Source organism: Pimephales promelas, chromosome 18 (assembly GCF_988280905.1).
Source record: "Pimephales promelas chromosome 18, fPimPro1.hap1.1, whole genome shotgun sequence".
Classification (NCBI taxonomy): Eukaryota; Metazoa; Chordata; class Actinopteri; order Cypriniformes; family Leuciscidae; genus Pimephales; species Pimephales promelas.
Window position 1 is genome coordinate 28,162,063 of NC_142786.1, and position 12,930 is coordinate 28,174,992.

General features: G+C 36.4%; 1 protein-coding gene across 1 annotated transcript; it reads right to left on the bottom strand.

The window, feature by feature from the left end:
• Positions 1-286: 286 nt before the first annotated feature.
• On the bottom strand, positions 287-11,504 carry meox2b (mesenchyme homeobox 2b). The gene is made up of 3 exons (XM_039680598.2): positions 10,677-11,504; positions 6,806-6,978; positions 287-1,689 (listed from the first exon to the last, which is right to left on the bottom strand). Exons 1-3 carry the CDS (start codon positions 11,155-11,157, stop codon positions 1,468-1,470), a joined length of 876 nt encoding a protein of 291 aa, XP_039536532.2. The 5' UTR covers positions 11,158-11,504; the 3' UTR covers positions 287-1,467.
• Positions 11,505-12,930: the final 1,426 nt, after the last annotated feature.

A 12,930-nucleotide genomic window follows, 5' to 3' on the forward strand; every position in this document is an offset into this window, starting at 1 on the left:
ACGTTCAAGAAGTTGGCCGACTCGATAAAGTGCCAGTCCAGAAATTAGAATGCTCCCTCACGTGGTCTTCACAGAAACGCCAAACCATAATATTAGTCCTTCAACATGGCTTTCCATAACATTTACATCACATAATCCTCTTCAACGTTTGGTAAGATTTCTTTCAAAAAATGCCTTTCAAAATTTTTTGTGTGAAATTTATTAGTTTTTTTTTCATGAAAAAAGTTGAAATCAAAATACCTAACATTTGTCTATTTACAAGGTAAATAAAAGATATGAACTATGTAGTAAACCTGAACAACAACAACAAAAATGTAATGTTGCCTTCATATGAACACTACCATTCAAAAGTTTGGGGAAATTAAGATTATTAGTATTATTTTTAAAGAAATTCAATGATTTATTAAATTGATTGCATTTAAATGACAGTGAAGACTTTTATAATGTTACAAAGGATTTCTGTTTCAAAAATAAATGCTGTTGTTTTTAACTTTTTATTCACTGTAAAGAATTTTGTTTCCACAAAAATATTAAGCAGCTCAAGCATCTTGACATCGATGCTGAAAATTCAGCTTTGCCATCAAAGGAATAAATTATAAATTTTTAAATATAGAAAACAGTCATTTTGAATTGCAATAATATTTTTGATCAAATGAATGCAGTCTTAGGTGAGCATGAGAAGACTTATTTTTAAAACAACCCCAAACTTTTAAACTGTAGTGTAGACTCCTTCAGAGATTGTGGAAAATGATTTGCAGCCCTTAAGTGCACACGCCTTAGGAAAGGCAAGTCAAAATGATCCTTTAATTATCCTTATAAAAAATGTTTATCACTATGCTGCATGTCACTTTCAGTCCATTTGATTATCCAAACACATACCCATATTGTGGAGGGAAAAATACAAAAACTACTTTTCATTCTAATTCATCAATTAATGAACAACAAATGTTCATTAATGGCATCTTTTTTTTTCTTTACAAATGGACTAAAGTAATACTTATTCTGTGCTGTCACAGATTATGTAGATCTATTTTTGTAATCAATGATAATTTTATCAAAATCTGCAAAAATACAGTAGCAATCAGTTAGGCAAAAACTTAAAACAGTGCAAAAATCCTCCCCAAGGCACTCGTGTGGAATGTTTACAACATTCAAACTTATACATTTATTTACAATGTAAATCTTAAGAGTCAAACGTGGATGAATGCATAGTCTCTTGAAAAGTGTGGCCACCTTTAAACCTCTTTGACGTTTATTTAGACTAATCTTCAAAGTTTGGTGCCATAGGGGGCTAAGCTCTGGTTTGCAACCCAGTGAGCATCTGTTTCACAGACCAAGAACAAACCCTGACCACTCTGAGTGAAATAACAAAGCATGGCCCAGTACTAGTTGTTAACAGCCTTCAGAGTACCAACATAGTTGATTCCTGAGGAAATTGCCAGGTTGTGACTGGGTGGAGTCCGGGCATCATAAATGTGCGTGCTCGGAGCTCTGGTCACTGTCGTGACTGTCGTCCTCATTGCTAGGAGAACCGATGGGATGGTGTAGTCCGAGCATTGGGGAAAACTCTGAGGGCGAGAGAGTTCCTTTCTTTACATTCACCAGTTCTTTCTCGCGCGCGGCGGCCCCTTGCTGACCTCCCTTCACTCGCTTCCATTTCATCCTTCGGTTCTGGAACCACACCTTTACCTGCAGGAAAGATGTACATATGTAGTCATATGTATATAGAAGTCAAACGGAATGCAGAAATTTAGTCAAGCAGTTAGTGTAATTTGTAATGGAATATACATATATATATATATATATATATATATCAGCCCATTCTCACTCCCAAGGCGTCACCTAACTGACGCCTTGGGAAGCATTTGGACATGCTTCAATATCTGACGCTTTAGGCGCCCTTTAGCGTCAGTTAGATGACGCCCTAGGATCGCGTGTACCCTACCCCCACCCCACACCTAAACCTAACCGCGTCCTCTAACAGACGCTTTCCTTTAGCGTCAGTTAGATGACGCCGTAGGATCGCGTCATGTAATTGACGCTAAAGGGCGCCTAAAACGTCAAATATTGAAGCATGGTCAAAGGTGACGCCTTGGGGTGAGAATGCGTTGTATATATATATATATATATATATATATATATATAGTTGTAGATGAGAAATGTTGATTTGGCAACTAGTTGAAATAAAATAACATAAAATATTTTTTCAATCAATATTTGAAATGCTACCTATATAAATTTGTATTTAATTTATAAATATTTGTGCAAATGCTCTTATTCAATGTATTACATAATTAAATATAATAATCATAATAAGGTTACATTTGTAGCTGTTTAACATTAAACGCCTATTACCGAAATACATCTATAGGTAAAACATGTGTTCTGCAAAAATGAATGATGTTATTTTGTTGTTTTGCAAAATATCTTTTAATTGCACTTCAGTAAAGTTCACAACCAATTAGTACGAATTCGTAAGAGTGATTAAAAAGTGGCTAATTCGTATAACCTCACTCGTACGACCTCATTCGTACGATTTGTCTAAACCCACGTGATGGTTAGGCTTAGGGGCGGGGACAGGGGTAGATCATTCGTACGAATTCATAAAAATTGGCCAATTCGTAAAATATGTACGATTTAGCAAAATCGTACTAATTCGTATGAGTGAGGTCGTATGAATTGTTACGAATTAGCCACCTCGTAAAATTTGTACGAATTCCCATCAGATCGGGTTGTAAAGTTCATTTAAAACGTCCTGTGGCCGATTCAAAATGAAATTCACACTCAGCGGAAAAAACCCTGTATTATAGTAAGTTTACTTATAAGAATAATTAAAAATAGATAAAAACTATTTAATTGATATATTTATACAGCGCAGTCTCACCCCAAAAAGTCATATAACTGACGTTTTGGGACGTCTTTTGACCATACGTCAATATTCGCCTTTTTAGGGCCCCCTTAAACGTCGGTAGATGAGGTTATGGGATCCTAACTCTACCCCAGACCTAAACCTAACCCGTCACCTAACTGACGTTAAAGGTAAAGCGTCAGTTGTAAGACGGCCCGGGATCGGCATCTAGCGACGTTTAAGGGGGCCCTAAAAAGGCGTATATTGACGTATGGTCAAAAGACGTCCCAAAACGTCAGTTATATGACTTTTTGGGATGAGAATGTGTTGATTTATATGGAATATTTCACCCAAAAATTTAAATTCTCTTATTAATTTCTCATCCTTGTGTCGTTCCAAACCTGTAAGACTTTTGTTTATCTTCTGAACACAAATGAAGATCAGATTTCCTTTTTTGAGGAAATCTGAGAAATTTCTGTCCCTCCATAGACAGCAACACAACCACTTTGAAAGGAAAAATCGCAATTTTAATTTTAACAATTGAAGTTATGAGATATTTTTCATTTTTGGGTGAACTAAATAATTGTTGTTTGCTCATTAGGAAACATTTTTGGCAAAGCTATTATACTGTAGTCAATTACACACAATGTTTATAAGGCGTTATTGGTGTCTTAGCAACGCAGGCGCCCAAGATCTGCATCAGGGAAACTCAACGCCACTTTGTGGGAACGTGTGTTAGGGTGTGTGTTATGGCACTCTCCAGAAAGACTTGTTTTGGCATGTAGACCCCCACTCTAAAACCACCATCATGCTCTCTGTATCAAAACCCCCTTCATACTATGCCCGTGTATCAGATTGGATGAGCGACAGATTTCAAGCTTTCTGCCAACACAGCACTCAGATCCCACACGTACTGTATAGACCACAAGCAAAACACCTCATTTCATGTGCTTTGCGGATAGATTGGAAGGGTCCTTCATATCTGCCTTTAATCTTTAAACATTCTCAAAGTCACAGTGGATCTGCTCTTGTGTTTTTCTTTTGGAGCAGACTTCTGGGAAGTTTGGTGGAGCAGCGATATGATTGGCTCTCATGGGGACTAGGATTGGCTCTCTAGGCTATTTCCACCTGGTCAGTTATGTGCTGATGCAAAACTCCTGGACGCCCGTTGACCCATGTTCCAGGTCCTGACTTGACACTTTTCTCTGTATTTGCGTCTCCACTGTGATGATCAAGCTGCTGCCTAAAACGGGTCGATCAGATCTGGACCGAGTTGCGGCGCCTCACCCCCCACCTCAGGCTTGACAGGGGACTATTTCAGGCTGAGAAGGTTATTTTGGGAAGCGCAGAGCAGGTATTTTAGAGTGAGCTAAAACTTTTAGTTGAAGTGTGAGAACTGAGAACTATTTTGCAATTCTTTGAACTGCAGGTTGGAACTGCGCTCTCATACTTTACAATTAATTTATATTATTTCACAATATTATGCATTACATTTTTTACGAGTGTGTAATATATTAAGTTTTACAATGTATAATATTAGCTTTAAAAAGGCGGTAGACAATTTGGTTGCATTTTATTTCAATAGTCACTTATAGATAGTTATAAGTAACTTTTCAACTAACTGTCTTTGGAGTATTAGTTTATTGTAGTAGACTATCAGGTTATGGTTAGGTGTTAGGCTTTGGGTTATGAGAATAAGTTTACTTGTAGTCGCCAAGTTACTTATAGTCAGTTGAATGTCTGTTAGGGGACCAACAAAATAAAGTGTTAGCAGATATTAAGCTGACAGTCTACTAATACTCTAATGACAGTTATTTGACATGTAGTTGAAAAGTTACTTAGTAGAATGTTTAAAGTGGACTATCGAAATAAAGTGTTACCGACAATTTTATTCCTCTCCAGACTTCGCAAGGTAATGTGATTGAGTTAGTCAAAGAATATAAATATCTTGGCATCACCATCAGTGATAAATTATCTTTTGGGTCTCACATAACTAATTTAAAGAGAAAATTCTAAATAAAGCTTGGGTTTTATTTAAGAAACAAGTTCTGTTTTTTATTTAATGTAAGAAAGAGGTTGAATTTTTTTTTAACTTAAATGAATTGAGGCAATCGGTTTCCTCAAATGAAATGAGTTATATATGAACTTGTTGGATTTTACAGGGATGCTGTTTATCACAGCGCTTTAAGATTTATATCAGATTGCAAACCTTTAACTCATCATTGTATGTTGTATAATAGAGTATCCTGGCCATCTTTGTCTAAAAGGAAAGTTCATTTTTACCTAATTATTTATAAAACTATTCTGGGGTTATTGCCTTTACTGTAAAAAAATATTTTCAAGATTTGTTATCACAACATTTTTTTTCTTTTGTCAACTCAACTTAAATAATTTATTTAGTTCAGATAACTTATTATTTTGAGTTTGATGATTAAATCAATCTCTTTCGTTGTATTAACTCACTTTTTCCAGTTCAATCAACTTAAAATTTTAAGGCAACCAGGTTACTTAATTTTTTAAGTTAAACCAACATTTTTTTTTTTTTACAGTATTCAAAAGAAAAGTGTTGGGAAATATTCCCTTCGGTCTGAGCTTTCTCTGTTCCATTTGTGAGAACTGAACTGGGAAAAAGAGTTTTTATGTACACAGCTCCATTTGAATGGAATTTACTCCAAATGAAAGTGAAATTACAAACTCTGGTGCCTATGGAACATTTTAACACTATTATTCAGTCACTCGAAGAATTGATTTGCAATTGTTTTAACGTGTTTTAATTGTATATTTGTTGTTTCAATCTATAAGTTGTGACTGTAACTTGGCCAGGACTCTCCTGTGAAAGAGATTTTTAATCTCAGAGAGATTTTCCTGGTTAAATAAAGGTCAAATAAAATCAATAAAAATAATATAATACATCGAAGTTGCACAGAAAGGGCTGATTTACAGACTTTGTTGTTTAAGATCTGAGATCAACCCACGTCCACAGATTTCTTGGATCTGTGCTGAGAGTCACTGGATAGGAAGCAATTGTGGAGGAGTAGGAAGGAGAAACGGGAATGAAACACAAAAAGACAAATCCTAGGTGAGTTGCTGCTTCTTTTTAGGTCAAGACTCAGCTGGAATGATTCTAAACTCTGGAGTGGGTGTGTGGGTGTGTGGGACATTTTGAAGAAAGCATTTGTACAGTGAAATACTTCCATATTAATCTTGAAATGCATTTAAAATTAGACACAGTGAAGACTGGAGCTTGTTTTACTTCAGTGAACTTTTTTGGTGGAATATAGTTCTTGAGTTTTGAGAAAAAAAAATCGAAAACAGGGTGTATACCGTATATGCACACACACACACACACGTTTAATTTTTTATTAAAGTGCTCATGGTCCCCTGGTACAGGTCCAGCCTGGATCATGTCCCACTCCTGTTGTCCATTCTCTCTTTCTCCCTATTGTTTCCCTTCTGTCTTTTCTAATAAAAGCCATAAGAAATATTCTTTCTAAAAAAAAAAAAAAAAAAAAAAAAGGTTTGCATAAATAAAAAAAATATACTGCAGTTTGGAACTTGAGATTTAACATCATGGCTTCATTTGACAGTTTGTCAGACTTCACTGTCAGGGTTATTTACAGGATCCGATGACCCTTTCATTTTTTTAATTTTTAAATTGGGAATACCTCCCCCAACCCAAATGAGTAGGCTATATCACAGGCAACTGGACCCTAACGTAAAACTCATACTGAAATTTGAGATTTATATCAGTAAATGAGGGCATGCAATTTAATTTAAGATTTGCTAACTTTTAACATTGCGTTTATCAATTTATACGACTTGATCATATTAAATAGAGTGAGCCTTTATGCAAAGATTTTCTTTTTTACCCATCAATCTAAGAAAAATGTTCAAAGCCAATGGAAGTGCCATTGTTATGTCTCCTGGTAACATGTGAAAACTCAGCGTTGAACGTACTTGTCTCTCTGTGAGGTCAAGGTTGACAGCGATTTCGTAACGTCTAAGCCGTGTCAGATAGTTGTGGTGAGCGAATTCTGATTCCAGTTCTCGAATCTGTTCCTTGGTGAACGCTGTGCGCTCCTTCCTAGGTTTACTGCTCACGTCTGACTTATAGCTCCCATCCTGGGAATCTGAAATGAAAAACAGATCACTTTCCAGCCGCTGAAAACGCACAGAAAAAGAAAAAAAACATACAATTTTTTTTTTAAGCAAAAAGGGTGAAATAATAAGATGGTGTGATAAACTGCAGGGCTCTGAAATAAAATAAACGAACAAAAATAAAAATGAAAGTGGAACAATTTGGCCTGCCAATCACCATTTATTATGGCGATATGGCTCTGGTGTTTTTAGCAGGCGGAGAACAGCAAGAGAACGAAGCACATGCTCTCAAATCTGGCCTGAATCAACAGGGCTTCGTTCACACTCTCCAACAATCAGATCAGTTTACTCTTCATTTTCCACACACTTCTCTTTTAACAGAATGCACGAAACTCTCTTCAAGGAACATTTCTGATTGGTCCAAAAATGATCAAATTCAACCGTAACTGTGCAGATTGAAGCTTGTTAATATATTATAGTTATATATAAAGTTTTTATTATTCAGGTGCATAGCAACATACTTGGATTAGAATCACAGAGTTGGATACTTTCGTTTATTAGTTTAATTTTAAATAATCTATTTAAAAAGAGAATTGCCAAATAAAACATTTAGTTTGGTGCTGCCTGAACCATTAACACACACACACACACACACACACACACACACACACACACACACACACACACACACCAGTAACAACGGAACTGAATCGTTTTATCAGTAAGCAAAGTATATCAATTCCAGAGCAAATAACTAGTTGTGTTTTCTTTTTAGCAAGAAATACATTTTCTATGTTAGAATAAAAATAAGCTAATGCAGTTGCTGTTAGAAAATAAACTAAAAAAGTACATAATGTGGTAACCTCTAAATGATTTAATTTGACTCAAATCAAAAATGTTGAATCAACCTAAATATGGTAGTTTAATCCAAATATATATATATATATATATATATATATTAGGTGATTGATAAGGTAGAAAAGCTTTTAAAAGGTAACAATCACAGGTTTCCAGTGGAGTGTGTGAGCATCTAATATGATTCTCATTATTATACAATTCCTTATAATTGTACAGTATGTACATTTTCTGTGAAAAATAGGATCTTAGGAATAGGAAAATAGGATACTTATTTTCAAATCTCTATTTTTTTTTTTTTTTTTTTGTTATATAACGTGACTTACGGAGTAAAGCAAATCAGTAATCATCTGAGTTAATAGACTGGGAGAGCACAATACAAATCAATTTGATTTAAAAAAAAAGAACATCTGTATCCAATGAATATTTTTAAACATGCCTTTCAAAGACGAATATGATGTCGAATTTTTGGCTCCTTTGAAAGCGGCAGAGAAATACAACTGCTCTGAAATCCAAGGTTTTTATAGTAGGCCTACACAATACTATGAGCTTTGAAAATCGTATTTCATATGCAACATCACTTTTCCGAATAATCTATAATCTGTTCAGGCTATCGCTGCAACCATCTCGACATATGACACGGCTTTAAATGGAAACCACACTGCCTTTGATAACTGCCAACAGACTGGAGGAAATTAGATTTGGTATAAAGGCAAAGCAAGTGCCAACAGGAGCCTTCTGGAAATTTCTACCACCATTGGGCCTATCCATCAGTATGCCATCAGGCCATAAATTACAGGCACCCGGATGAAAAACTACAGCATCATGACATGGACAAAAAAAAAATGATTAGATGTACAGTATAAGATGGAGTAATTCAGTTCAACTAACTGTAAAGGTGACAAAGACATTGAGTTCAACCTCTTTCGTCTTTATAATTTTACACACAACAGATATTCACAATTCTTTTCTTTTTCTGCACCTCTGTTTTTAAAGTCTGCACGTCAATGTCAAACCACTTAGATCACCAGGTGTGACATTTTCTATTGTTCTTGAAATTTAAGGGTCACATTTTATACAAAAAGCGTCCAGCTGCAGCTCTAACGGTTTTCCCCAGCCGTAAATGGCGCGTATGCATTTGGGGGGTATCAAAAGCGCAGCTGCGGGCAGTGTGAGCATTTACAGCGGCTTTCACCTGTGGTCTATTAAAGACTTGAGGGTAAATGCCAGAGTGACTTACACCTCTGAGACTGATGAGAGAAAGAAACAGCACCAGGCCCTGCTATTAAAACACTACTGTGCCGGGTCCAGCCCGTTCTGGGTTCCATGCCTTTTGTTTTATTGCCTCAGAGTCATTCTTATTTTAAGAAGCATTTTCTCTAAAACATAGACATATCAAGCTGCTTTTGACCATATTTATACAACTGCTCAGTTTGATATATTTGTAAAGCTTGCACGCTCCTCTATATGGTTCCTGGATGGATAAGAACAATTCATGTGTGTGAATCTGACCTGAATGTCAAATGTGTAAAACGTTTGATTTTCTCTTAAACTGCAGTGAGTACTATTGAGTAAAACTATTATTTGTTTGATAAAAAAAAATATTTTCAAGATTTGTTATCACAACATGTTTTCTTTTGTCAAATCAACTTAAATAATTGATTTAGTTGAGAACTTATTATTTTGAGTTTCTGATGATTAAATCAATCTCCTTCATTGAATTAACTCACTTTTTCCAGTTCAATCAACTTAAAATTTGAAGGCAACCAGGTTGCTGTACTTTTTTGATCGTCTGCTTTTGTCTTTTCTAACACAGGGCAGTTGTATTGAATTATCCCATGTTAAATACTGCGGAAATCAAATTAAATCAATTTAATATATGTAGCACCCTTTTGTTTAAACTGTCTTGATGTGGAACAATTTCTATAAATTAAAAACTTCTAAAATAAATGTATATAATTTTTTCCTATACTCTAATTTTACTTAAATGATCACAAAATATTGCAAAATAAACCGGATTTTTTGAAGTTATATTAAACTCAAAATTAGGTGCATTTATGCATTTCCCATAATATTTATAATATATTACCTGAATTAAATTGAATTTCAAATTCATAGTCTTGAAAAAATGTGGTGCTCAATTCAAATTCGAATTCCAAACACTCAATTCTCTATTCCAAGGCCAGATTACAGAAAATAGATAATACACAATATATAAAATATGATGAAATCCTGTATTACTGACCAAAGTTATTTACACTATTCTGAAGAAATGAGTAATAAAACAGTCTCCAGTCATGACAAGCACTTGAATTGTTTATATTATAATAATGCAATGTGATAGATTTCCAATTGAGCTATTCCAAAAAATATTTATTTAAAATAAAATTCAATGATTTCACTGTAAAAAAATTTTTTTTCAAGATTTTCTTTTGTCAAATCAACTTCTATAATTTATTTAGTTCAGATAACTTACTATTTTGAGTTTCTGATTATTCAATCAATCTCCTTCATTGTATTAACTCACTTTTTCCAGTTCAATCAACTTAAAATATTAAGGCAACCAGGTTACTTACTTTTTTAAGTTAAACCAACAATATTTTTTACAGTGTACACTGTGAAAAAAATATATTTTCATGATTTGTAATCACAACATTTTTTCTTTTGTCAAATCAACTTAACTAATTTATGTAGTTCAGATAACATAATATTTTGAGTTTCTGATGCTTAAATCAATCTCCTTCATTGTATTAACTCAATTTTTCCAGTTCAATGAACTTAAAATTTTAAGGCAACCAAGTTACTTAATTTTTTAAGTTAAACCAACAATATTTTTTTACAGTGTATGCATAAGAACACGGAAGAAAACCCATACCTGAGCTGTCACTCTTTCCTTTGCTACTGCGTCTCTCCGGCTCAGCAGGTGACATGTTCTGTCTCCCGTATTCTCCAGGCACACATGACACCCCGGAAGGGTCACTGCCAGTGAGTGTTGGGTTACCCACGCACAGGCCCTGTGAACCCGCTCCGCACAGTTCTGGAGCCGAAGAGTCATGGTGCTGCACGCAGAGATTGAGGCGCTCGCCGTCGATCGCCGGCATCTGCGGGACGTGCCACGAGGACTGATGCTGCGAGAGGTGTGGATGCTGCGGAGTGGGGTGAACCCTGTGATGAGGTCCTCGGAAGCCGCCCTCCTCCACAGCGTAGCTGCAGGGCGGCGAGGGCCCTGGGAGGTCGGGGTAGGAGACGTGGTCGGAGCGGCCGTGCAGGGCCAGGGAGGACTGGGTGAACGCCGGGTGCAGGGCTTGGGATGGGGCGTGCGGGCTCCGAAGGCATCCGAACAGAGAGTGATCCATGTTCTCTTAGTGTCGACGCTTCCACTTAACTCCAGACTCTTCGAGAAACCAGGGAAGCTGAAAAGCCCCAAAAACGCAGCCTCGCACCCGTTTCCCCCGTAGTCCAGGAGTCGACGGCAAAAGGAAGAGGGAGCGAGCGGCGATGAAAGGCAAGGCCTCCGGTAATCCTGAGCATGCAGCCCCGTTGCCAGGCCGAAAAAGAGGGTAAACACACACAGCCTGCAAGAGGAAGCTCGGGTGACAGATGGGAGAGAGAGAGAGAGAAAAGAGAGGGAGAGGGAAAGACAGAGCCGTCTGGGCCCGAGTGGATGCAGCGCTTCTGGAGAAGTGGTGCTGGAGCGAGGGAACGTGGGAGGGGGGGTTAAACGGAGGTGCTGGAGGAATGGATGTTATATATAGGGCGTAACATGAGAGGGAGGCTGGGTCGCTACTGACCACATGCATACGATCTTCCTCCAGAACGACAAGGTACAATAAATCTGAGGCCAGCCAACAAGTTCTGGGCTCATGAAAACGGGGATATGATATTTTGGACTCAGGCTATCTGATCCCACGGACACTTTTTCTAAGAAATGAGTTGGGTAAGCTGCCAAAGAGTGAGCGTGAAATGATTATGGGGGTCTAAAGGGTGGGACGGATTGGGGTGCTAGCTTGTGTCTGTCTATGCGCTTACCCAAAATCAACTAGATTGTCAGCATCATCTTGTAAAGTCCTGGAATTCTTTAGACTAGGAAAAGGATCATTTTCCACCAAAATGTCTGAGCAAATACAATGATATTTGACTTAACCACGTCTAGTCTGCATGAGACCGAAATAAAATGCTTATATAGCAATTAAATATAATGACAATCACATAAAAGCGACTTTGTATTTTCAATTAAATTCATTAACAACTTATAAAATATGATATTGACAGTCTGTCTACCCTGCAAATGGCAAGCTGGACTTGCTTTTGGTCTCCAATGCCTCGTAAAACAATATGCAGATTTCTATAAATCTGTCTAGGAATAGAGATACACTGGTCATTTGCACACACACACACAAATGTGTGTATTTCTCAGATGGAAAGCCATGTTTCTCTCTCCCAGAATGCTCAGTGAAACTAAAAACTTAAAAGAGCTTTTTTGCTTGTCAAATATATTTTGCTTTGAGCAAAGAAATGAAACTCATTTTATGATCTAAGTTGACATGCAGTACAGGAAAATGACATATTTTAATGAGTTTCATACTGAAAAATTCAGAACAATCAAATGAAATATTATGGGTTGGGGGGAGCAATTCATTTTAATTTCACTTTATGGATTTCGACCACAATGAAATAACAACTCTAGCAATGCAGAGATCATAAAGGATCTCATTTTTTTATGTGGTGGAAACTTGCTGAAGAAAGTGTTGCTCGTGAATGCATTGCAATTACAAAAAAGCTGGCAAAATGGAAAATTAAAGTGTTTAATCTTCTCTTCGATGTCTAATAAAGTTATTAAAATATAGTCTTGCGGCAAGGTCATAGTTAATAATTTCAGAATATTTTCTAAGCTGTACATTTTAATTAAAAATAAAAGGCCTTGGAATTCTTCATTATATAAAAAAAAATGTATTTTTATCCCAGTTTTATTGAATCCAGAACTCGCTTGGACCGGTTAATTTAGCACTTTTATGATTGGTGTAGTGCAGCTGGTGTAAAAATATAATAATAAATCAAATAAAACGCAGTTGTGGACTTTCCACCAAGCTGCATTAGCTTGAATAGCCTTCCTTATATCACAAAACAGC

Coding starts and splice junctions, on each gene's coding strand:
- meox2b (XM_039680598.2), bottom strand. CDS start 11,157: ATGGATCACTCTCTGTTCGGATGCCTTCGGAGCCCGCACGCCCCATCC. Junction 6,979..10,676: donor AGGAAAGAGTGACAGCTCAG/GTATGGGTTTTC, acceptor TTTTCATTTCAG/ATTCCCAGGATGGGAGCTAT. Junction 1,690..6,805: donor TTGACCTCACAGAGAGACAA/GTACGTTCAACG, acceptor TCTTTCCTGCAG/GTAAAGGTGTGGTTCCAGAA.